The following is a 22,500-nucleotide window of genomic DNA, read 5'->3' as shown; positions in this document are numbered from 1 at the left end:
AGATTTCACACCAAGCAGCATCAGCATAGTCAAATAACGGCTGCACGATTGAGGTATGTACTTATTTAGAAGCTTCCAACGTGAGGCATGCTCGTATCCGAGATAGGAGCCCAAGCCGACTACTGACTTTGCTACTCACATACTCAACATAATCTTTCCAAGAGAGTGTTTCGTCCAAAAAGACACCTAGATAACTAAATTTAGGTACCTTTTCCAAGATCTTTCCATGTAGCTGTACACAAAAATTTGGTGATTTCGCAAGATTTTGCCGACTCCCAAAAAGCATTGTTTTAGTTTTACTGTGATTTAGAATAAGCTTGAAACTACATTCTATCCATTTTCCAACTCGATTTAGGTCGTCCTGCACTACCTAATTGATCTGCGAAGAACAGAGGCTGGTAAAACATAATACCGTATCGTCCGCATGTACATATTAATTATAGAGCAGTTTCCTAAACACTGGAGCAGGTCATTTATGTATAAAACAAAAAGAAGTGGTCCTAGAATTGCGCCCTGCGGAACACCAAACTGGATGGGTCGGCAGGAAGACAAGTGCTTCCCAAAAAATACTCTTTGTGGTCGTGTCGTAAGATAGTTTCGGTACCAATCCAAACTGCTTCCTTTTACTCCATAGTGTTCTAGCTTGTAAAGAAGACATCCATGGTCTACTAAATCCAACGCTTTTTTTAAGTCAATAAACACAGCTCCGGTGCTCATTTGCCTATCCATGTGATCTAAAATATAATCGGTGAGATAAACTATTGCTGCAGTTTCTGTGGAATTAGGAACTTTGTTAAGGTACGGGTGTACATGTAATTGTTTGCAGTGCAAAGCACTTTTGAACTTTTCAGGAAAAAAGTGTTAAATGATAATTTTTTATTATAACTAATACTACTATTATCATTAATAATAATAATAATAATAATAATAATAATAATAATAATAATATTATTATTATTATTATTATATATATAATATAATATAATAATAATATATAATATAATAATAATAATAATAATAATAATAATAATATTATTATTATTATTATTATTCGATTCTCTCCAATTGTTGGGTGTTCTACTGGGTAATGTTTATTGTGTCTCAGCAACTCCCCGTAGCTTAGAGACGACACTTTCCGCAACAGGTGAGCAGTTCCAAGAATGGCCGATAATTGTACACTTCCAAGGAACTCAGGTACATCTACAATCTTGGACAAAATTGTTGAGAAAACTCTGCTTTTGGACTAAACTCTGATCACGAGTATGAAAAATAAGCTCTCTTTTTGCCCCCACCCCCCCTGATCAATGTTGCTAGATGAAATAAAGCATGTCGAACCTGGGCCTATCAACATTGGTTGTAGGGGGGAGGGGGATCGCTAATAATGTGCGATATTGAGGACGTAGTGCGCAAAATAACCCCTGTTTTTAATATTCTCAACCCTTTTTGTCCAAGATTGTCTGGGGATCATTTTGCCCAAGAACACAAAGCGCGTGTATGTATGAGTTCTGTAAGTACAAAAAAGATAATATATCAGTCGTGGGCATGTCGTCATGGTATTCGATTGACAATTAGAGTTAATTAACCCTAATAAAGAAAAACAATGTTACGTCATCATTGAGGTTCATTATCAAAACAACTGGAAATGGTACATAAAAGGCATGTTGACGACGCTTTAGGAGCGTATATTTTATTACAGGTTCAAGGTCATAACGACAAAGCTAAAGATGTTGCTGAGGAAGTAGGAGTTTCATTAGCAACAATCTTTAGGATCAAGAAAGGTGTCCAAGGCCTTAAAAGGGAAGTTGTCACGCTGTTCGTTGGTAAAAGCCACAACTGAAGGTGTGATCAGATGTGACCCATACGATAAACTAGATGGACCCTTCTTTGAAAAATATGTCAGAGAACAGTTCACTAAACTTTTTGGGAAAGCAAACAAGAATGTGGTATCACAGGAGCAAAATAGTAATAGAGCAAATTTCTTCCGGTTGCAAGAAACCCACTTCCTGTTTGTTAACCGTGCGTCTTCGAATACGAATTGTCACGAATTTTAAGTATAACTACAAGGCATTATATTTATTTCCCCTACTGTTTTCTCAAGGCGTTGCTAATGAGTATAAACTATGCACAAAATCAATGAGATTTCTACATTTCTTACATATAGTGACGCATTTCAACGGTTAACACATCGGCTGGCTAAAAACAGATTGGTCATGAAAAATATTTCAAATCTGTTCAAATCACGTTAACCGACCAAAAATTCTCATTCCTTCCCCGTAAATCTATGTCAGTTAAAGAACACACAAAATTAACCGTTGTTAACTGTGCAATTTCCTTATTGTGTGTAATCTTACATAAATATATCTGCGATAATTTCAAATCTGTATATACATACTGATCAGTGTAAACCAAAGTGGGCAAAAACAGCTAGGGCAAGGCCGACTGGTTTTGATATAACTCCTTCATGTTGTCCTCGTTATAGGACTCAGTAGGTCTCTTACTTCTTAATCGTACTAATGTATGAATTTCACGATGTAAAAGAACAGCAATTCGCAGTGCAGTAAAGTAAAGTAAACAGAACCCTATCTTATGTAAACAATTCACGTACATGGCTAATAATGCACTACTGTAACAATGTTTGTTTCACACAATGTTATTGTATGACAAGTAATCCTCGACAACTTACTGTGTATCAGCTATGAGAAGACGAGTTTTACACACTATAAACATATGAGAGTGTTCACACTCTCATATAGACAGATATTTGATAGTTTATACCAAATACAATCTTGGACAAAATTGTTGAGAAAACTCTGCTTTTGGACTAAACTCTGATCACGAGTATGAAAAATAAGCTCTCTTTTTGCCCCCACCCCCCCTGATCAATGTTGCTAGACGAAATAAAGCATGTCGAACCTGGGCCTATCAACATTGGTTGTAGGGGGGAGGGGGATCGCTAATAATGTGCGATATTGAGGACGTAGTGCGCAAAATAACCCCTGTTTTTAATATTCTCAACCCTTTTTGTCCAAGATTGTAGCTTGCCAAACCAGGTCTTTGCACCTTTTGACATGCTTCCAAGAGCACCAATCACGATCGGTATTATTGTGACTTTCTAGGCTCCATTATTATTTATTATTATTGTTGTTGTTGTTGTTATTATTATTATTACTACATGTACTACTACTATTATTATAATATTATTCTCATTATCATTATCATTATTACTCTTATACATAAAAAAATATATATATTTGATTCCAATTGGCTGAGAGCAGTGCAGTTCAAGTGTAACACAGAGCAAAAAGTGCAATACCAGTGCAAATTACACATCGAAATTCTGGATCATGATTGGCTAATAAACAATAGGGTTTGGTCAGAACCAATCAAATCTTTTGCTTTCAAATCAAGTGCGCGCACTGGATGATGCCATTCATCGCCCTGATTGCATGATACGCATGCGTTTCTTCTGCTTAACCATCTCAAATTTTTTCATGTATATTATTAATAAGTAATCACATGATTTTTCTCATGCAATTTGGAGTAAATGAGCACTTGTAAATTTTTTCAGACTACAAATTAATTTTGGTCGTCTTTGAAAAAAAAATACTTGTGCTTATTTATCCCAAATTGTGCTCGAAATCATGAACTTACCTACACTATTATTATTATTATTATTATTATTATTCACCTCAACTATGTAGAAATTCTAGGGCAACATACCGGATAGAAAATATAGAGAACAGGCTGTTTTTGGAAGCATGGAATAATGTCTGGGATTAAAGTACTAAATTCCCCAACCCTTAAATTAAGATGACACCCACCATCAAACTACTGATCGGACCCTGAGAAAGACAGGGATGGTGGATGTTGCAGTTTTCATTTGACCAAGACATAAATATTACATTGTTTTCATTAATAATTAAAATTAAGAAAATAGTCCAAGCCAGTACCGTCCCAATTTTCTGAAGCATTCTGCAGATCCTCTGAATAGTAATGACCAGGAACAGAAGTGTTGCCTTTGAAGTAGAATCCATCGTCATCTTTTTCGCTACCTATAATTCAAATTCATACATCAGCTCTCTGGATGTACAATTTTGCACATCTGAGAGTGGGACCATGATACATTAATTAAAAAATTTCTCCAAACTTAGAGTAGCATCAAAACTGTAGAGATTCCAAGCCTACCGAGAGGAGTTGGAGTCTGTTGATTTGACGTCTTGTCTCCCGCTCTCCAGATTTTGATCAAATTCTCCTGATTTAGTTTTTAAAAAAATTGAAAACTAGGCAGAAAATTGCTATCCTTAGTGTCCTTTGGGAGATCCGTGTAAACACCACACATTGCGCAGATCGACTCATAATTATTTAAAGGTCAGCAGTCATTTTAATACACCACTAATGGCAGGTCCAAATACAGAGGGTACTATGGTGAAAAAAAGACAGAGCAGTTGGACAAATGCATGTGCCAGCAAGCAATTCATTCAGAGAGGATGAATTAATTGGAAAAAAGACACGTATATTAATTTTGCAATTTATAAGAACTTTAAAGCTTATATACTTTTTAACTCAACTATGATTTTAAAATGCAGGAAATGGTACTTGCTCGAAGCATGGTTACCAATGGTTACTGTGAACCTGGCTCCGAGCAACCAGCTCCTGGTTGCAATGTCTATGTTATGAAAGTTAAGAACTTTACTTGATAAGACGGCCCATTTGCTTGGCTAGTGACAACAAAAGATTGACAGTTTTTCTTTTTGTTCGTATACAGTTTGTAGGTAATCACATGATTTCGAATGCAATAATGGAACAAGGCTGTGCTCTAAGGAAAATTTCGGGGAGCCCTTCGGGCTCCCAAGCATTTCAGCTGGGGTGCCCAGCCCTCCAAGTTGGTCGCCCGAATTAATTATTTATTTAATTAATTATCTGAGATCAGCAACGCAGGAAGATCGTCATCCATCTTTCTCTCAACAAAACATTGCTGCTACTGCTCTGGTGATCGTCAAACTCGCTAGTGCAAGAAAATCCCGCAAACCCGTCAAATTTTTCACTTGAGAAAGACGAGAAAAGTGGCAATGCCACCAATGTTTTCAAGTTTAAAAGTGAAAAAGTAAAGATTGCGGCAGTTTTATGTAAAAACGTTTGGGTCTAATACAGGTAAACGTTTTTACTGGTTAGTTGGGTTGAAAATGAATTTTCAAAACGTGAATCAATGCCGCTTGATTCACGTGGAGCTTTTGTGAAAACTGCCAAGAAACAAAAACCACCGCGACCCAAAAGGTATCAATTTTTTTTTGAGCAAGTCATCTTGATTGGACGAAAATCATTGCTACAGGACAGAACTTAAGTATTTTTTCTTACATTATCAGCAAAATGTTTTAATAGTGGAATGAGCTTTTTGTGGATTCGGTTTGTCACGAACTAAAGACAACGCGGGATTGCTCTGTTTCTAAAACAACAACAAATGACATGATATCTTTCCTTTTTTCTTATTTCGTTATTTCATATACTGGGGAAAAACAACCATAACCTAAATGTATTTTAGCCAAGCAGGCGCAAAAACTGCGATTCCCGGGTTCATACAAAAGTAAATTACACCGCTTCGCCGGCCGCGCTTTACCGCTGTCAGAGCAGAAGTAACAACTCTTTTTTTAAACTATAACCAAGAAATGCCAAACTCCACGTTCCAAATTTAATGCTATGTTTTTTGAGAACGAATCGAAATTCGTGCGGCCACCGGCCGTCACGTGCAAAGTCACAGATTATGTTACATGTGAAATCATGTGGAACGGCCTTTAAACCGACTGTTTACCCGGGCGACCGGGTAGTTTTTCTCACTCGCCCGAAATCAAATGTTAGTCGCCTCAGGCGACCGGGCGCCGTTAGAGCACAGCCTTGTGGAATAAACATTTTTAAAAGACAACCAAAATTGCATGAGCCCGTAGGGCAAATGCAATTTGTACCCTTTGAAAACAAGTGCTTACTACCGTATTTATTCCAAATTGCACGAGAATAATCATGTGATTACTCATTAATGATATACATGAAAAAATTCAGGATGGTTGAACAGAAGAAATGCCTGCATGTCACACAATCAGGGGAAAATTGGCACCATCCAGGGTGCACGCTTGATTTGAAAATAAAAGATTTGATTGGTTTTGACCAAACCTTATTGTTTATTAGCCAATCATAATCCAGAACTTCAATGTGTAATTTCCATTGGTATTACAGTTTCTGAACTGATATTTCACCTTTTTGCACTTATGTTACACCTGAACTGCACTGCTCTTAGCCAATCAGAATCGAGTAATTTTTTCATGTATATTATTATGTTAACAAAAGTTGAAAAGTAAAAGTTAACGTCTCTTGGTAATAGCACATGTAACAATTATAATAAAATTCAATTAATCTACAATCATGTACAGGTGTACATGTATGTGTTACTTTTCCAAAAAATGGAACACAGCACCTAAAAATGCTTTATAAAAAGCACCTGTCTCTGCTTACCTTTATAGTTATACTGCTCTATGACTGACTGAAAAATGAAAGAGAGTTTACAGCATGAAATGTTAGAATCTACTTTAACATTTGGAGCCCACTGACCATTCAGACAAAAAGAATTTAAAGAGATTTATCAGTACACTGTAAATGAACTGAGCGTATTTGGAAAAAAACCCAAGCGCTCCCACGCAGGAGTTGATTGTTGAACCAGTGTGGCCTGCTGTAGTTCGGATACTCTAGCTACCTTACCTTCATACATATAGTAAACACCTGCAGATAAGCCGCACCTTTTTCCCAAAAATCTTTGCTAGAAATCAGAGGTGCGGCTTATCTGCGGGAAAATTTGAAAAACGCTGCTTCTGGTGTCCAGTTTTTCACCTTAGCATCCAATCTGATACCTGGTTACTAAGCTACGAACGTTCTGCTAATGCTCTTGTTGTAATGCAAAAATCTATGGAAAAACTGTGTTGAATGAAGAAAGTCCCCTCAACAAATACCAGAAAAATATCAATCATAGTTGGTTAGTAAGTTCAAAGTTGGTAAAAATGATGTCCACACTACTTCAATTACCACTGACCTACACAAGACTTTAAGGCTTGGGGTCACATATGCAAAAATGTATATGTTCTGCATTGTACTAGCTCACAATATCTTTGAAAGGGAGATGATACATTTATTTGCCTTCTTGAATCATGAATGATTAATTTTAACATAAATACAACTGCATAATATTCTCATTCATTAACAAAGCCAATCAACATAACCATCTCCCTCGCTCTACAACAAGTTAAAGGACAACAATTATTTACTGAAAGAACAATTAAACTAAATTCCCTTGTTTGGTCTGTTGATTCCTGTTTGTAAATATTTAACAATAATATTAATCCATGCGCATGCATTGGATACATCGAGATGGTAAAAAAACCAATGAGGCACGTAGTGCCGAGTTGGCTATAACCAGTCTCATATCCGACAATTGTTTTATTTAATTCCTTGAACTCCAAAAGTTTGGAAGCACGAAATACAAACGAAAAAGTGAGAAAATCCGAGCCAAATCGAAAAAAATTGATGAAGATGAGATGTTTTGTAATACCTTTTGGTCAGACAGAGGCAGGCTCATCACAAAAACATTTCTTGCCTTTTCGTGTACTTCTAAACACCAGAATTGATCCAAACTTTCCGCAAAAAGTCTTTTTGCTTTGTTCAGAGAGAAATTTCACTTTCCTGAGAAAAAAAATTTGGCTTAGCAATGCTTAGTGCAATCAATTGCTATATAAGGTCAAACTTAAGTAGTGGTTTATGAGCTGATAACCAAGATGGAGCGAACCAATCAGAGCACGAGAAATGCATTAACCAAGGTTGAAAATCTAATAACATGAAATATCTTTAAAGACATACATGTAAGTTGTTCCAGATAGGGTAGTGACCCCTACGTACATACATGTACACATTCTATGAATTGGGGCACAGTAACTGGTAAAACTGAATCATGCAAAAATTGCACAACAGAGGAGCTTAAACATGAAGATGCACTATAAAGGGGGTAGCTTTAGACTCAAGCACAACTGATAATCCAGGATGGCAGTCAACAAACAGCGTTCAAAGAGATGAAAGACTCACATTGTATAAGATATTACCAGGGTAATTACACCTGTAATATATTACAGACACATTGCTGTTGGAGTTTTATTATACAAATTATCCCTGAACTCTGTATACGTCCACTAGCCATCCTCATGCACCATAGGTACCACGCCTTTTGTACAGTCGTTGTTTTTGCGTTTAAAACCTAGTCCTCAGGAGTGCTGCAAGCATGAGGATGGCCAACAATACGCAAAACTCAGTGATGTCTCGATCAACAGCACTTTTTGTTAGAACAAAAGATGCTGGAGTAACTGAAGAATACCAAGTCACTGTTGCGTTCTAATGTAGTGGTCTTGTTCGAAGAACAAGGCATATATAAACAATACTTGCCATTCACAGGCAAATAAGTGGCCAGCGATTCTGCAGTCTAGCTAAGAATAATGCTAATTAACGACAAATCAATGTGTCTGCGTAAAATGGTTTACACATCTAATGACTTATGTTCCTTTGCAAGCTTGAACCTGAGGTATATATATTAATTAACAATTAGACCCGTAGCCCTTGCGGGCTACGGGTCAATAGCCCATGAGGCGAAGCCGAATGGGCTATTGAGCCGTGGCCCTTGAGGGCGAAGGGTCTAATTGTTTTAGTATCACCCAACTAGTCGGACAGAAAAGGCAATAATAAAGTCAGCAAATGCAAGTTGAAAATATATTTATTTGGGAATAAAACGAAAGAAAGCGTCACGCTTTTCGCTACTCGATGACTATTACTAATAGTTCTCTAGTAGCGTAGCCAATCAAAGTGCAGCATTTGCATTAGTCCACTAGTTGGGTGATACTAAAACCAATTAGTTTGGCACCCTCTGACAGTTTGGCACGTGCGCTTTCATTCATCCCAAAATAACAACATCAATTACCACATTTGTGCAGATATCGTTAACGTGATCCTAAACGATAAATTTTTCGTTCTCTAGGCATTCTTTATAAGCTTACCAGTTTCATTCCCAGCCGCGCAAAAAGCATAGCATAACATTATATATGACTGAGTTAACTTACATGTAAGCTTACGTATACAGGGTTGAAGTGAAGCTGGTGAAAAGAATCACCCAGTTACAGCGAGTAGGTGGAGATGCAAGGTATTTTCAAAAGACACTTGAATGCACTCACCCTGTCTGGACATCGACTAACATGGTGTCGAACCTCTGACCTCGACATGACATGCTTCGCATTGAAAGGACAGCTAACAAAGTCCTTGTCTGGGTGATTCTTTCTGCATTTCAACAGGTGATGTTGAAACCGTTTGGCTTTAATTAAGTGCACCTCATCGTAAGGACAGACAAGTAATTTTTCGGGATCCCATCGGGACCAGTCCTCGGGTGCAGACCAAGCCATTTTAATCGGAATTTTAAAACAACAATCAGACTGTTCCAGTGCACCTTTCGCGCGAGAATCGGGTGTCGTGCGAATCACGCACCTTCCAAAGCATGGTCAGCGGATCCACATGGGCATTCTGTAATTCACACGAAAATTCTCTTTGCGATTGTTTCCACAGATCACCCAAGCTCGAACTTTAAATATAAGACTTTGTATAGAGAAAACGGTTTCGCAAAATTGCGATTAAAAAAATATATATATATATATATCTTATCTTGCTTAAATCTTATCTTGCTTTGTCTCTGTTACAGTTTCTGGGTCGATTAAGAGCGATTTAGGTGGTTTTTAGTTCCTCTTCTTTTCCCTCTTTATACGCTGTACTCTTTTCCAAGGTTGGACACAAAGACGAAGCCGCCGAACGGAATCATTGCAGGAAAAGGGCTATAAATTCGCTCCCAAGACTTCGATCCCCTCGAACTTCCAGTTAGATCACGGACGATATCGATACCTCCGCTGCCCATTCGTCTTCTTTATTCACCACCCCCGTTTACCCAAACCTTTGGAAGAACACTTAGCGACCCGCGATTGGTCAATGGGCACAATGGTGACCATTCGTGATTCTTACGCTTAGTCTTTCAACGGTTTGGGTGCCGCGGGTTTCGAATAAATCCGAATTCGATGACTTTCGTGGTATTTCGAGGTATCGTTTCGTGATCTACGTGGAATTTCGAGGCGATCGAAGACTTAGGGGCGAATTTATGGCAGTTTTCCTTCGGCGGCTTCGTCTCGGTGCCCAACCTTGGAATAGATTATAACGAGCGAAAAGAGCAGGAGCCAACAGCCACCTAAATCGCTCTTAAATCGACCCAAAAACTGTACCAGAGACAAAGAAACACAAGATTGAAGCAAGGTTAGCTATTTTATTTTATTTTAAATCGTAAACTTTTTTTGAATTTTGAGAAAAACCGTTTCCGTTTTCCCCATACAATTCCTTATATTTCTACTCTTGCTTGGGCTACCTGTGCTGTTTCGTTATTATGAATACCTTCTTTAAAAGAGATAAAAATTTATAACAATACTTTCATAAACTTTACGCTAGAGTGGGAGGTTTTCGAAGCAATCATTTTTATCACTATTGAGGACGGTGCCTACTAATTCAAAGATATTTTTGCTCCGGCTTATTATTATGCAGGAAATGTAGATCTTAACAAGTGTTAATGAAATCCAAATTAAAAGGAAAATCTTGGGTAACCACGCGTTTTTAAAAGATAGTTCATAAATAATATTTGGAAAAACCTTTAAAATACAAAGCAATGTATGGCGTTCTTTCTCAAGATGAAGCTTAATTATGTCTCAAAAATGCACGGCTAACCCCAATTTTTTTTAATGAATACCAAGAGTACTTACTAAGATCTACTTTCTCCGGATAGTTTTAAACCGTGCAAAAACATCCCTCTATTAGTAACCATCACCAATAGGAAACCCGAGTATCTCGAGATGCGCAGAACGTATGCTTAAGAACAATAGCAGGCACTGTCCTTTAAAAGTATGAAAGTATCAAAATGGGTTGTTTTAGAACATGGTACCTCTTAGGGGTGAAAAATAATTCATGCCACGCCCACAAGACAGGATCTTGGTACTTCTTAAGGGTTCTTTTCAATATTTCCGACGAGCACCACCGTCCTTTTGATATGGTAGTCCCCCCCCCCCCCCGGGTTGTAGAATATGGGCGAAGTATGCTATAACCAGATTAATAGTTACAGATTTGAAGCAAAGAAATAGAAGGAAAGATTCACTGTTGTTTGCCCATGTTGTCATCAAACCTGAAAATTGGTCATTTTACGTTTTTGTTTTACGAGTATGGAAGAAATGTACAAAAATGCGAACTGCACGTGCAGCACGATCATTTTTTCCTCTTTTAACCAATAATATTACTGCTTTTTGCCGTTGCTGTTGCCGTAGCCTTCGTGGTTTCTTAAACCCTCCACGAAAATGAATAAGGAGTACAGCCGAACCTGTATATAATGGCCACCCTCGGGACTTGATGAACTGACCCACTAAAAATACTCTCTGGACTTTGTCAGAAGCACATGACCAAGAAACGTGTAACTGCAACTCTTTTCCTTGGAGCAAAGCTGGAGATTTTTGGACACCAATTTTATGGCCAGATATGGACAAAATAAGATCGATACTGCCCGCGCGGGCAACGAATACTAGTTTGTCTGCTTTTATCCAGACCATTTGAAAATGATGCACTAAAAACTCCAGCTCTGAACCAGAGTTTTACGCTTCTAAGTCATGCATGAGCTTTTAAGGGCGCCTCCAAAAACACTTTGTGCAAGGAAACAATGAGACAATCAATACTTTTTCAAGCAATCAATACTTCAAACAAAGTTACCAATTTATGTTTTAATTAGGTACCCACTATTGTGTAAAAGTACTGTATACTTAAAATTGACCTCTGCTCTTCTACGGTATATAGCATGGGCACTGTATTTCTATGACTTACAGCTCACAACAAAATATCTCATTCTATGATTTCATAATTATTGCCCCTTCATACTTGGCCTCTATCCTTTACAAAACTCCGTGTTAAAAAAAAGAAAAAAAAAAACGCCCGATGTGACGGAATCCGGAATCCAGCAAAATGTTACACCGGGCTTTGGATCCAGAATACAGAGCGTGGAATCCGGAATCCATTGTATATAATCCAGAATCACCAGCTTTCGATGGAATCCACGACCCATCACAACCCATTTCGGCCGATTTAATGGAATCCTTAGGTTTGGAATCCGTGATCCAGGATACGGGATCCAGAGTTTACGGGCTGGGATCTGGAATCCGCCGTGGACCTCCTGGATTCCTTCACATAGGGCGAAAAAATCATCCGTAGTTAACGCTTTTTATGTCTGTAGACAGTTCTCGCCAACTGTACGCACAAACCGATGGACAAGAATTAATTACATTTGTCTTTCTCTACGGCGCTATAATTTTACATGGTGGTGAATCCTCACTTGTTACAATGTCACGAACCTCGGACAGCAAGGGCTCATTCGGTGCAGGGGCGGATACATACTGGTTTTCTGCGTTTTACGGAAATCGGTCAGAAACACAGTGGAAAGGGGACTTTGGAGGGTTAAAATCCAAAAAGTTTCCCGGGGAGCATGCACCCGGAGCAAACTTTTTGTTGTTTTGGAAACCGGTCATTATTTATCCTAGATCCGTCCCTGCGGTGAAGTTGCCAAGTTCCATCTGGCAGAAGTTGGGAAGTTCATTTCAAAGTCCGCAATTTGTTTGTCTAATTCTCCGTGTAACTGGCTACTTCGTAACGTAGCATCCAATTTCACAACGAACTTTGCAACGTGGCGCGGTAAAGTAATGTTTAAAAAAAAAAATTGAGCTTACAGTAGCTTTGTACAAGTTGTCCTTCACATGACAGATCGCACTTTAAAAACAATAAAATACCGCATAAAATGATATATGGCTTAGCCTCCTTTCGAGGGTGACCGCTTAATACAGGGTAAAAATAACTGAATGACTGACTGCTTCAGGGTGGCCGCGGCCGGCCGCTTAAATAGGGGTGACAGCCTAATTAACACAGATAATAAATTAAGCGTTTGTATGAGCGAAACTGATCGGGACTTTCAAAACAGGCCATTCAATACTGAGCAGTTATCATGAAACAGGTGCGACTGTATTGATATTGTTACTCACGGTGGTTCCATGTTGGGAAGGAACTATCTATAACGCATCACCCAGATTTTTTTGCCGGCCATCACGCATCACGTACACGTGCATCACGTACGGAAATGAAGCTTAACTGCAGTAATCTGAAATCCATTGAATGAATTGGCGGTAATATACTGTATCCAGCGTTCGTTTTCGTCAATTAGATGTCTTGTATCGCACATCAACATTTTCAGTAATTGTATTCGAGTGAGGCGTAACTCGGACAACGAATTCATAGCTATAGTTGAGTCTGGGTAGGCGATCGGTTGCGCTGCCAAATAAGATCAGGTGGGGGGAAGAACGCATTGAACAGATTAGCTTTATCAATAGGTGTACTGACCTGCACTATTTCATGCTTAACTACCCCAGAAGTTCTAGCAGTTTTGGTATTTACTTTGTAATAAGACTACGATCCCTTTGACGAATATTGAATTACACGTTTTCGATAACGTCACTGATGAGATTGGAAAAGAGAGCTGTCCGAGCTAAAAGGACCTTGCGACCAGAAAATGTTGTTATGGCTACCAATTTGAAATATCTGTCTGTCTAGTTTCACACATCATATAAAAGAAACTTGACCTATAACGGAAATGTACAGGGCAAATCACACGTCACGCGTTTGTGATATAAAAGGTCACCTGTCCATGAAACATGAAAAATGAAACATGAAACGTGTTCGGGAGAGTCAAACTGGTCTAAGAATTTCGTTCTATGTTTCCAGACAGCTACAGATTTCTTCACTACATTTAGGATAAAAATCCGTTTAAAATGGGCAATTGTACCATGTTTTAGATGTTCGAAAATCCTAGGACAGGCAGACAAGCAAGGAATTTTAAAACAAATGTTCCGAAAATTCTAGATCTCAAATCGTCTTCCGAACAGATATTTTCCGAAAATTGACGTTGGGTGCCCCTGGTAAAAGTAATCCCTTACGTTTCCTGAAGGGATATTTGCAATTTTTGTCACTTAAAAAGGTCACGTAGCAGTTTTGGGTGAGCAAATATTTCGGTTGGAAGTTCTTAGATGGTAACGTTCAGCTAGCAATTTTTTGAAATAAAGATTTCATTCTATAAAACTCATGAACAAATCAAATTCTTCTAGGTCATAAAAACATATCTTCAAACAGTCTTTATACATTACCAGGAGCCTTTGAAGTGTCTCTCAAAGGCTTTTGGCTTAATTTGCTCGTAGTATAGGGTGCCCTTGAAAGAAGTCAAGTCGTGTTGGACGGGGTTAATACTACTTGAATGGGTGACCGTCCGGTCAGTACCCCGAGCTGTAAATCACATTAGTTGCTTGGTAGACGGTCTGTATGATAAATCTGCATAGCGATTTGTCCGATAACTACATCTACCCCTATGATACTTATTCTTCTTCTTCTTCTTTTTAATATACATTTTTTTCTACTTTATAATTCCCAAACATTTGAGAGGAGGTAGAAATGGGGCCAGAAAAGGGGCCCAGAAAGAAAGCCAGAGAGTCGGCCAGAAAGTTCTCATGGGAACAAATGGAAAGAGAGTTGGATCTTGCTTCAACTTGGGGGAGAAATCTTTTCTGATACATATTATTGAAAAGTAGCTTGGAATTAGGTTCTGCAGTATGCAGTTTTCTGTTTTTCAAATATTCATCATTAGTATCAATATACGGGTGATTATACAAAATCGCGCGCTCTCATTGGCTCGCTATCTCGGATTATCAGCCGATAATCACCTCGACGGACAAAATGGCTTCCATTAGTCGTTTTGCCACTGTAAGCGGTGAAGATGATTTCGCGTTGAAATGTTTTTTTTTTCTCTTTTTTGAAATAATCACCTTTGTATTTATACTAAAACAATTATTCGCCTCAGGCTCAGAGATTATCGGTGAATATTCACCTCGACTTCGTCTCGGTGAACATTCACCGATAATCACTGAGCCTGAGGCGAATAATTGTTAAATATCGGGTATTAAAGAAAAGCGGGGAAGTCAAGGTGTATTAAAGAACGCACGAACATTGGATGTAAATTGTAAATAAATGACAAGGATTCTATACGTGCACTGAGCAAAGTTGATTTGCTATACTTGGATGATGTGGAACCGATCGTTGAAAACAAAGCTCACCATCATTTTAGACGACAGGTGTGGGCTCCAATTACAGTAGTTCAAATATGTATCAATAATGCTTGTTAAGTCCGATTCCTTTCAAATTTTTGTACATAAGTACCCGTTTTCTCCGTTAGCGAAAAATTATTCCAGAACGCCTTGTAGACCAAAAATCACCTAAAACAATTTCAAACGACGTAATTGTCATCAACTCATAGGATCCATTTTAGTTTTGTTTCACTATTCATCTGTAAATTTTTAATAACTGCTAAAAAAACTCATTACTTTACAAAACTGAAAGAGATTAATAATTTAACCTTGAAGGCAGCATTCTTTTGTAGGGGTCTAAATAGTCATCTCTTTTCCTTACAAGTTTCTCGCGAAAAAAGAAAAAAAGCATTTTCAAAATTGTTTTTCCCATAAAAGAATTTGCCTTTATGTTTAAAGCCTTATTTTAAAGCTAAGAAAAGTAAGCTTTCCTGTAAAAAATATAACTTGATCTCAAAGGTCGCGAGTTTTTGAGTACCCCTTATAAACAAGATTATTTCCCAAAAAATTGTCGCGAAATGGCAAAGGCAGCGTTAGTATTCTTTTAAACTGCAATGGTTGAATATGACGAATAAACAATGTATTGACATTAGAAATTCAGAAACAAAGAAAAAAAATAACGCTTAAAGCTCGCTAATATTTTTTGCTTCCACAAACAATTTTTTTTGCCCGTTTCAAGTTCATATACGTTTCTTTACTTGCTTGCATTGTAAAATTCTTAGCTGCGGTCTATGTTTTTTGACGGTGCGTCCCCGCACACATGCATCTCGACAAAAAATAAAGAAATGGTTTTGACTGTTTTCTTGTCGCTTTCAATTCGCTAGTCATTTTTCCTTTTTTTAAATTTAACCAATCAGATACAGGTGATGTGGTTGAAGTATAGTCGTCGTTTCTATAGCAATGATAGCATACACTATGGCCAAGGGAAGTGCTCGGGGAATATCAGCAGTAATGACTACAAATAAAGACTAAAAAGTAAACCAGTACTGAAGAAAAAGTAGGAGAAACGATCTCCACCAGCAAGGTGAAGTATTCAACTCAGTATTTCATCTATTGTTGCCATATTCCACACTTTACTTCAATTTAAATATCAAGTTGAGCGTCGGTACTTTTGCATTTTTGAGGTGATCCAAAGCCTTTTTGCGTTTCCATTAATTTAGATCTATAATGATGGTAAAGCGGGAAATTAGAATGAGTGTGCGATACATATATCACGTTTGCAATAACTTGGTCTTGCTACATAACTGTTCAAGGAATACTGACTTTACCTAAAGCTAAATTTGTCCAAGATCATTAATTCCTGAAAAAAAGAGGGACGAAAACAAAGTTTAAGTTCTCATGGGAACAAATGGGAAGAGAGTTGGATCTTGCTTCAACTTGGGGGAGAAATCTTTTCTGATACATTATTGAAAAGTAGCTTGGAATTAGGTTCAACAGTATGGAATAGAATGATCGAAGAGTCATTTTAGTCTTCTCCTTTCTTTCCAGTTTTCCGCTTTTCAAATATTTATCAAAAGTGGGTATAAAGAAAAGCGGGGAAGTCAAGGTGTCTTTAAGAACTCACGATCAGTGGATGTAAATTGTGAATAAAAGACAAGGGTTTTACACTGAACGAAATTAATTGCTATTTGATGATGTGGGATAGATCGTTGAAGACAAATTTCACAATTATTTTAGATCGATCTCAAAAGATTACGATGAGAGAAAGAAATCGTGATAAATGGTAGTTAAATAAAATTTATCCAGTGTAGTGGAATGACTTGTATAGTTGTCGAAAACACGAATTGAAATGGACAGTTGAGAAATTATTAAAAGTGACTACCGGACTATAACTTTGTCAAGTGAAGCAATGATCTTCGCAGTTAAGAGCGCAATTTTTGCACTTGCCTAGAGAAGTCTGAAAAATTCAGGACTTCAACGGGGTTTGAACCCGTGACCTCGCGATTCCGGTGCGACGCTCTAACCAACTGAGCTATGAAGCCACTGACGTTGGGAGCTGGTCATTTGTGGGTTCTAATGGTCCCGTAAGGAATAAATCAATGATGAAATGTCACGGGATCAAACCCCGTTGAAGTCATATCCGCAGTTCATATATGATTCATTTCATATATACCATTTCTCTAACTTTGTCGCCCAAAAATTTGACTTTGACATCATCGTCCGTAATTATAAGCAATACATTTTAAAAGTCAGTTTCTGTTTGACTGCGTAACGGGCCTAGCGGCTTACTTTGTAAGTCCCTTACAAAACATACTGAATTTTGATCCTTCAAATCCTAACAGTAGACGAGGTTTCACGTTAAGTCATCGATGCCACGCTGGTGGACGAAAACAAAAACATCTCTCATTAGCTTCTTTTGTTCGTCTACCAGAAGCCGTGCTGACATTTCTGTGTCGTTATTGGTGTATCTAGAGGTTTGTTGAAAACGTCCTATAGACGGACAGTTGTGATTTGAACCAAGTTTCATGGCGTAGCTCGCATGAGTCCGTCATCATGTGTAGTTCAGTGGTCAGGAATTTGAACTAAGATATTTTCCGCACTTTTTGCATACGCATTTTTTCCGCACTCAGACTGTTTCCTGAGGAGCCCCTCTTATCGTTCCATAACCGAGGTTGACACTTAGCAACTGCTTTATGACAGGCGAATAAGGATCCTAAGATCCGGCCGCAAGAATGTTGTTTGAAAGTATCAAGTCAGTGTAAATGTCCTTAAAATTAAAAGAAGGGAAAAAACCTACAGAGCGAGTATAATGCCTCGATATCATTTGATTTCGGCATCGCGCCGCGCTTGTTTCAAATCTGTTTTTGCTGCACTAGAAAACTTACTTTGCAACGTCCATAGCTTGACCAGTGTTCTGGCATGGAAGTTACCGGTTTTTTTAAATTGAGCTTTCTCTAAGAGAAAACAGTGTAGGTTCAGACAAGAACACATGGTCCAAACAATCTTTATTGGTTTGGTTTATCCGTATTTATTTTATGATCCAAAAAGCTTAGCTGCGGCTTCAGATGATCTCAACAATGCGGCATTCTTTTAATTTTCGGACCGCCATAAAAGAAATGTGTCTTTTAAACTATGAATCTTAATTTGTTAAGTTATACGAGTTTTTTTAGCCTTCATTAATTGAAGAAAAAATTATTATGAGGGAAACAAGGCTAAAATTGATGACAGAGACGTCGGTCTGCATTAATTAATAGCCTCGCAATTAATTGGAGTACACTACCTCAATATAAAGAACAAACAATCCATTAACATGTTTTCGAGTTCGCCACAAGACGTTAATTTTCTCGCTTTGGGGATGGTTCATGGTTCTCGCTTTTGATTCACTAGGGACTTAAAGGGGCACGGTCATGAGCTGCGCATGCTCGAGTTTGTTTGCTCTCGAACCCACGGAAAATTCTAGCCGCCATCATGGATTCACGCGTGAGTCACGTATATTCGCCGGAGTTTCTCCTTTGTCCACCATGGCCCTCTCCAGTGGACACCATTTCGAATTTGTTGATTCAACTTGAAAAAAGTGAACCTAACACTTTTCAAGTTTTCACAAGACGCTAGCGCATGCGCTTTTCGTGACAGTTTGCCTTTAAGCCACCGCGATGGCTGTGGCAGAAAAGCCAAGACGACCTTGGGGACGAGGTTGTTGAACAAGAATTGGAAAAAACGTTTAATCTAACCGGCAATTGTTGAAACTAATTTGAGATAATTTGAGTTTAATTTAAGACCTATTTTTCCACCATTGTTTTACCAGTTTCCTGTGATCTTCTGACTTGCGTGCTACTTTAAAAATGACCAAGAGCCCGCATTTTTACGTCACAGCAGTCATGTTTCTGGTGTGTGGTGTGTTTTGCGCAGACGCTCAGCAGTGCAAAAGTGTACACTCTACATATGGTATGATGTTAAGAGGCTTCGTGTTTCAGGAAAGCAATACTGCAAACATGATGACCTGCGGACAGTTATGTAACGCGAACATCCGATGTCAAAGCATCAATTACGTCATAAGCCGGAATTTGTGTGAGTTAAATAGTCGCACAAAGGAAGCGAGACCAGACAATTATGTTCAAGACACAGATCGGATATACGTGACAAGACCTAGCGAAAGAGGTATCGTTATTTTGGTGCATAATTATCTAGTTGCCGTAAACATAAAGCCAAGATGCCAATAGTCCATTTCCGAGTTGCTGCATGCCTCAGTTTCAAAGCGAGTCCTGGTGCACAACCATTCAAATGGAAATGAGTTGCGTATTCTTATGCAAATCAAACTAATTTGCCTTACAATAGTTGAGTACCAAGACTCACTTCGAAACCGAGACAAACAGCAACTCGGAAATGGCCCATTCGGCCAGTTACCCTCTGTATACATGTAAGACAGAGGACATCTCCAGCAGCTCTATGCCGTACTCTTTGAAAATAAAGTGTGGGTTCTTTATCGCGCCAAAGATGTGACGAACAAGGTTGTTAAACGGAGAATTATAGTTTAGAGAGCACTGGGTCTTGATGCCGCCATGTTTATTCCTTTGACTCCCAGTATTGATCAGCATGTAAATTCACTTCTCAATTTCGATGCACTGTCAGGCAGACAAGTATTGAGAATGAAGAACTACACTTCCACGATAAAAAGCAGTTACACATTTTATATATTTAATTTCATGAAAGAGTTCCCACTTTTCCATGTACTGTATGCAACTTTATTTTCTTTTTATGCAACGTACTTGAATTTGAACCATTGTTTGCAACTCTACAGTACCCCTGGGCTCCATCCAGGAGTTACCTGCTGAATCATGCTCGGAGATCAAAGCCAGTGAAGGAGGCAGCGTTGTCAGTGGCAAGTACTGGCTTGATTCAATCAAACTAGGCCAAGCTGTGTCGGTTCCTTGTGACATGCTGACTGGAGGTGAGTTGTTTAAGCCACCTAACAACTTCCTTGCATCCAGGCACTCTTATTTCTATGCCGTTTACACGATATTTTAACGTAATGCGAGGGTTACTGCAAAAGCTGCAGTTTACATGCATATTTAATTCGCCGCTCCCCGTAGTCGTTTTTCAGTGCCGACGACAAGCAACTAAAACAACTTTGATCAAGAATTCCGACTGGCCGGAGTTGAATCAATTACTCCTGGCGCCAAATTGCAAAAGTGGTCAGAGCAGGTTTAGAACCTGGGATCTCCAGATTTCAAGGCAAGCACCCCAACCAACTGCCTACTCTCCGTCCGATCTATAACTTACAATAAGTCTTTATTATAATTGACCTCTTAGTCTTATACAATCAACCACTGTGACAACTGCCCTTCTATTTGGGAAGACTGCAAAAGAAATCAAATTATAGAAAATCACATCAAATGTCGGTGGTTTTTAATAAGAATAAAGAAAGACTGGAGTACCGAGAGAAACGCCAGGTCTGGGAGTGGAAAGAACTCGCGACAGGGAGGCGAGTTTGCCTGCACCACTGAACTAAACATGCCTTTTAGTAGTATTAGTATTTTTGGACACAAATCAGATTACAACAGATAAACATAAAAAGAAATGTTGAAATGTTGAGGGGAGGAAATGCTGGGTGGAAAAACTTAATGATGAAGATGACGATGATGATGACGGCCACGATGACGATGGCCACGACGACGTCGACCACAACGATCAGAATGACGACAACGTCGGCGACGGTTACGACCACGATGAAGATGACGACGACAATACCATGACGATGATGGTAATAAGAATGGTCTAATTTACACAACTACTTGCATCATATCTGCATTCCTTGTTTTTGGGATCTTTTCAGACGCAGACGAATGCAACGCTTCAGTTCCAGTCTGTGATGTTAATGCCATTTGTCAAAATACATTGGCATCTTTTAATTGCACCTGCAAAACTGGTTATACCGGAAATGGTTTGAACTGCCAAGGTAAAAGGTTTTTGTTATAGTGCGTTATTTCTTCAGTTTCGCCTTTCTTTGGACTACCAATTTTTAAAAATTAATTTGACCAAGCACAACAAACGCGTAGAGTGCGATAAAGTAATCATTACAGCCAGCCATTTCTTTGTTTTCAATTCGGGTCTTATTAGCATATATCCGATGTTTTCTTCTCGACCAGTGAGGAAATAGTAAAGCATCACAGTGAAATGAGTCGAGCACTGGAACAGGCTTGTCAAGCTCTATAACGGAGAGCACAGAGAATACGATCTCCAAATTGCAAGCTCTTACACTTATTCCCAGACTTACTGGTGTTTATCTGGATTCGCATGAGATTGAGGTGAAGTGTTCCAGATACAAAGATAGATGTCCTAACACGCCGGCCAAAATGTGAATTCGAATGAAATTGACCAAAACTCGCGTGACTGACTTCGATAAACGACTTGATCAGTATAAGTTCACCTTTGTCGAATGCAAAAACATGTATGGTCGTATTAGTGCCTATATGTACAGTGCAAAATCTCAATGCTTTTGGCTTTGCAAGCTTTTTCCATAATGAATCGTGCCTATGACCAAGATGCACTGCGCAGCGACCAGAATGAATCCTCTATGGTGGAGCCTCGCTTTGAGCAGGAGTCGTTAAGCGCTATTTAAAAGAAGAAAAAAAAATGCCGCAGTTTTTTAGGCTAATAACCTGGCGTCAAGATTGCACAATCTCATAATAATATTTTTTTATTCAACTGAAATTACTGTGCCCTTGGCGATTTGTTCCTTCGATTGTATTTTCGTCGAAGAATGCTTTGGTTTCTCGAACCTCTGCCTGTTGAAAACCACTCTAATATCGAGATAAATAGACCTTTCCATTTCCTCTTAACGTGTTTTCTGCAACCTCTTTGAGATACGAATCCATCATGGTTGCAATCATTTTCTGGACAATAAAAAAAGCCATCCAAATCGTCTTCTTCCAAGCGAAGCCTCTTCGGTCCTGGAGATGCATTTGGAATTTTTGACCAATCTGTATCTGTACTTCCTCATTTGCTCATCTTGATTCTGAAAATCACCGTTTACATAAGCACGACTCCAATTAAAGTCTTGGCGGCTTGCGGACCAGTCGGTTGGGTTTTTTTCCTCCTGCCTCAACTTGCCTATTTTCGAATGTTTTTGTTTTCCCCGACTTTGGAAACAAAACAAAGGAACAATAAATCTTGAACACATTCCTAATTGTTCAGAATCAAGCTATATATCATTAACGCGAAATATCCTATTGATTCCACCTCACAC

General features: G+C 38.6%; 2 protein-coding genes across 5 annotated transcripts in view; one reads left to right on the top strand and one right to left on the bottom strand.

The window, feature by feature from the left end:
- Nucleotides 1–9,565, bottom strand: part of LOC138004229 (uncharacterized) — a 27,790-nt gene extending 18,225 nt beyond the window's left edge. Inside the window, exons 1-4 of one of the 4 annotated variants that reach the window (XM_068850704.1) lie at nucleotides 9,249–9,384; nucleotides 7,589–7,719; nucleotides 6,502–6,529; nucleotides 3,951–4,052 (exon numbers count right to left, since the gene is read on the bottom strand). In XM_068850704.1, the coding sequence (XP_068706805.1) occupies nucleotides 3,951–4,052; nucleotides 6,502–6,529; nucleotides 7,589–7,615 (157 nt within the window). In that variant the 5' untranslated portion in view covers nucleotides 7,616–7,719; nucleotides 9,249–9,384. Of the gene's footprint in view, nucleotides 1–3,950; nucleotides 4,053–6,501; nucleotides 6,530–7,588; nucleotides 7,720–9,074; nucleotides 9,099–9,248 lie in introns of those variants that run through there. The other 3 variants (XM_068850705.1, XM_068850702.1, XM_068850703.1) reach the window with 3 other exon arrangements.
- A 9,498-nt stretch (nucleotides 9,566–19,063) lies between these two features.
- LOC138002747 (uncharacterized) overlaps nucleotides 19,064–22,500 on the top strand; it is an 11,418-nt gene continuing 7,981 nt past the window's right edge. Inside the window, exons 1-3 of the mRNA XM_068848730.1 lie at nucleotides 19,064–19,412; nucleotides 20,053–20,202; nucleotides 21,088–21,210. Coding sequence (XP_068704831.1) covers nucleotides 19,097–19,412; nucleotides 20,053–20,202; nucleotides 21,088–21,210 — 589 coding nt within the window. The 5' untranslated portion in view covers nucleotides 19,064–19,096. The remainder of the gene's footprint in view (nucleotides 19,413–20,052; nucleotides 20,203–21,087; nucleotides 21,211–22,500) is intronic.

This window comes from Montipora foliosa, chromosome 5 (genome assembly GCF_036669935.1).
Source record: "Montipora foliosa isolate CH-2021 chromosome 5, ASM3666993v2, whole genome shotgun sequence".
NCBI lineage: Eukaryota > Metazoa > Cnidaria > Anthozoa > Scleractinia > Acroporidae > Montipora > Montipora foliosa.
The sequence above is the reverse complement of the archived record's forward strand: the minus strand, read 5'-3'. Positions and strand labels throughout refer to the sequence as shown.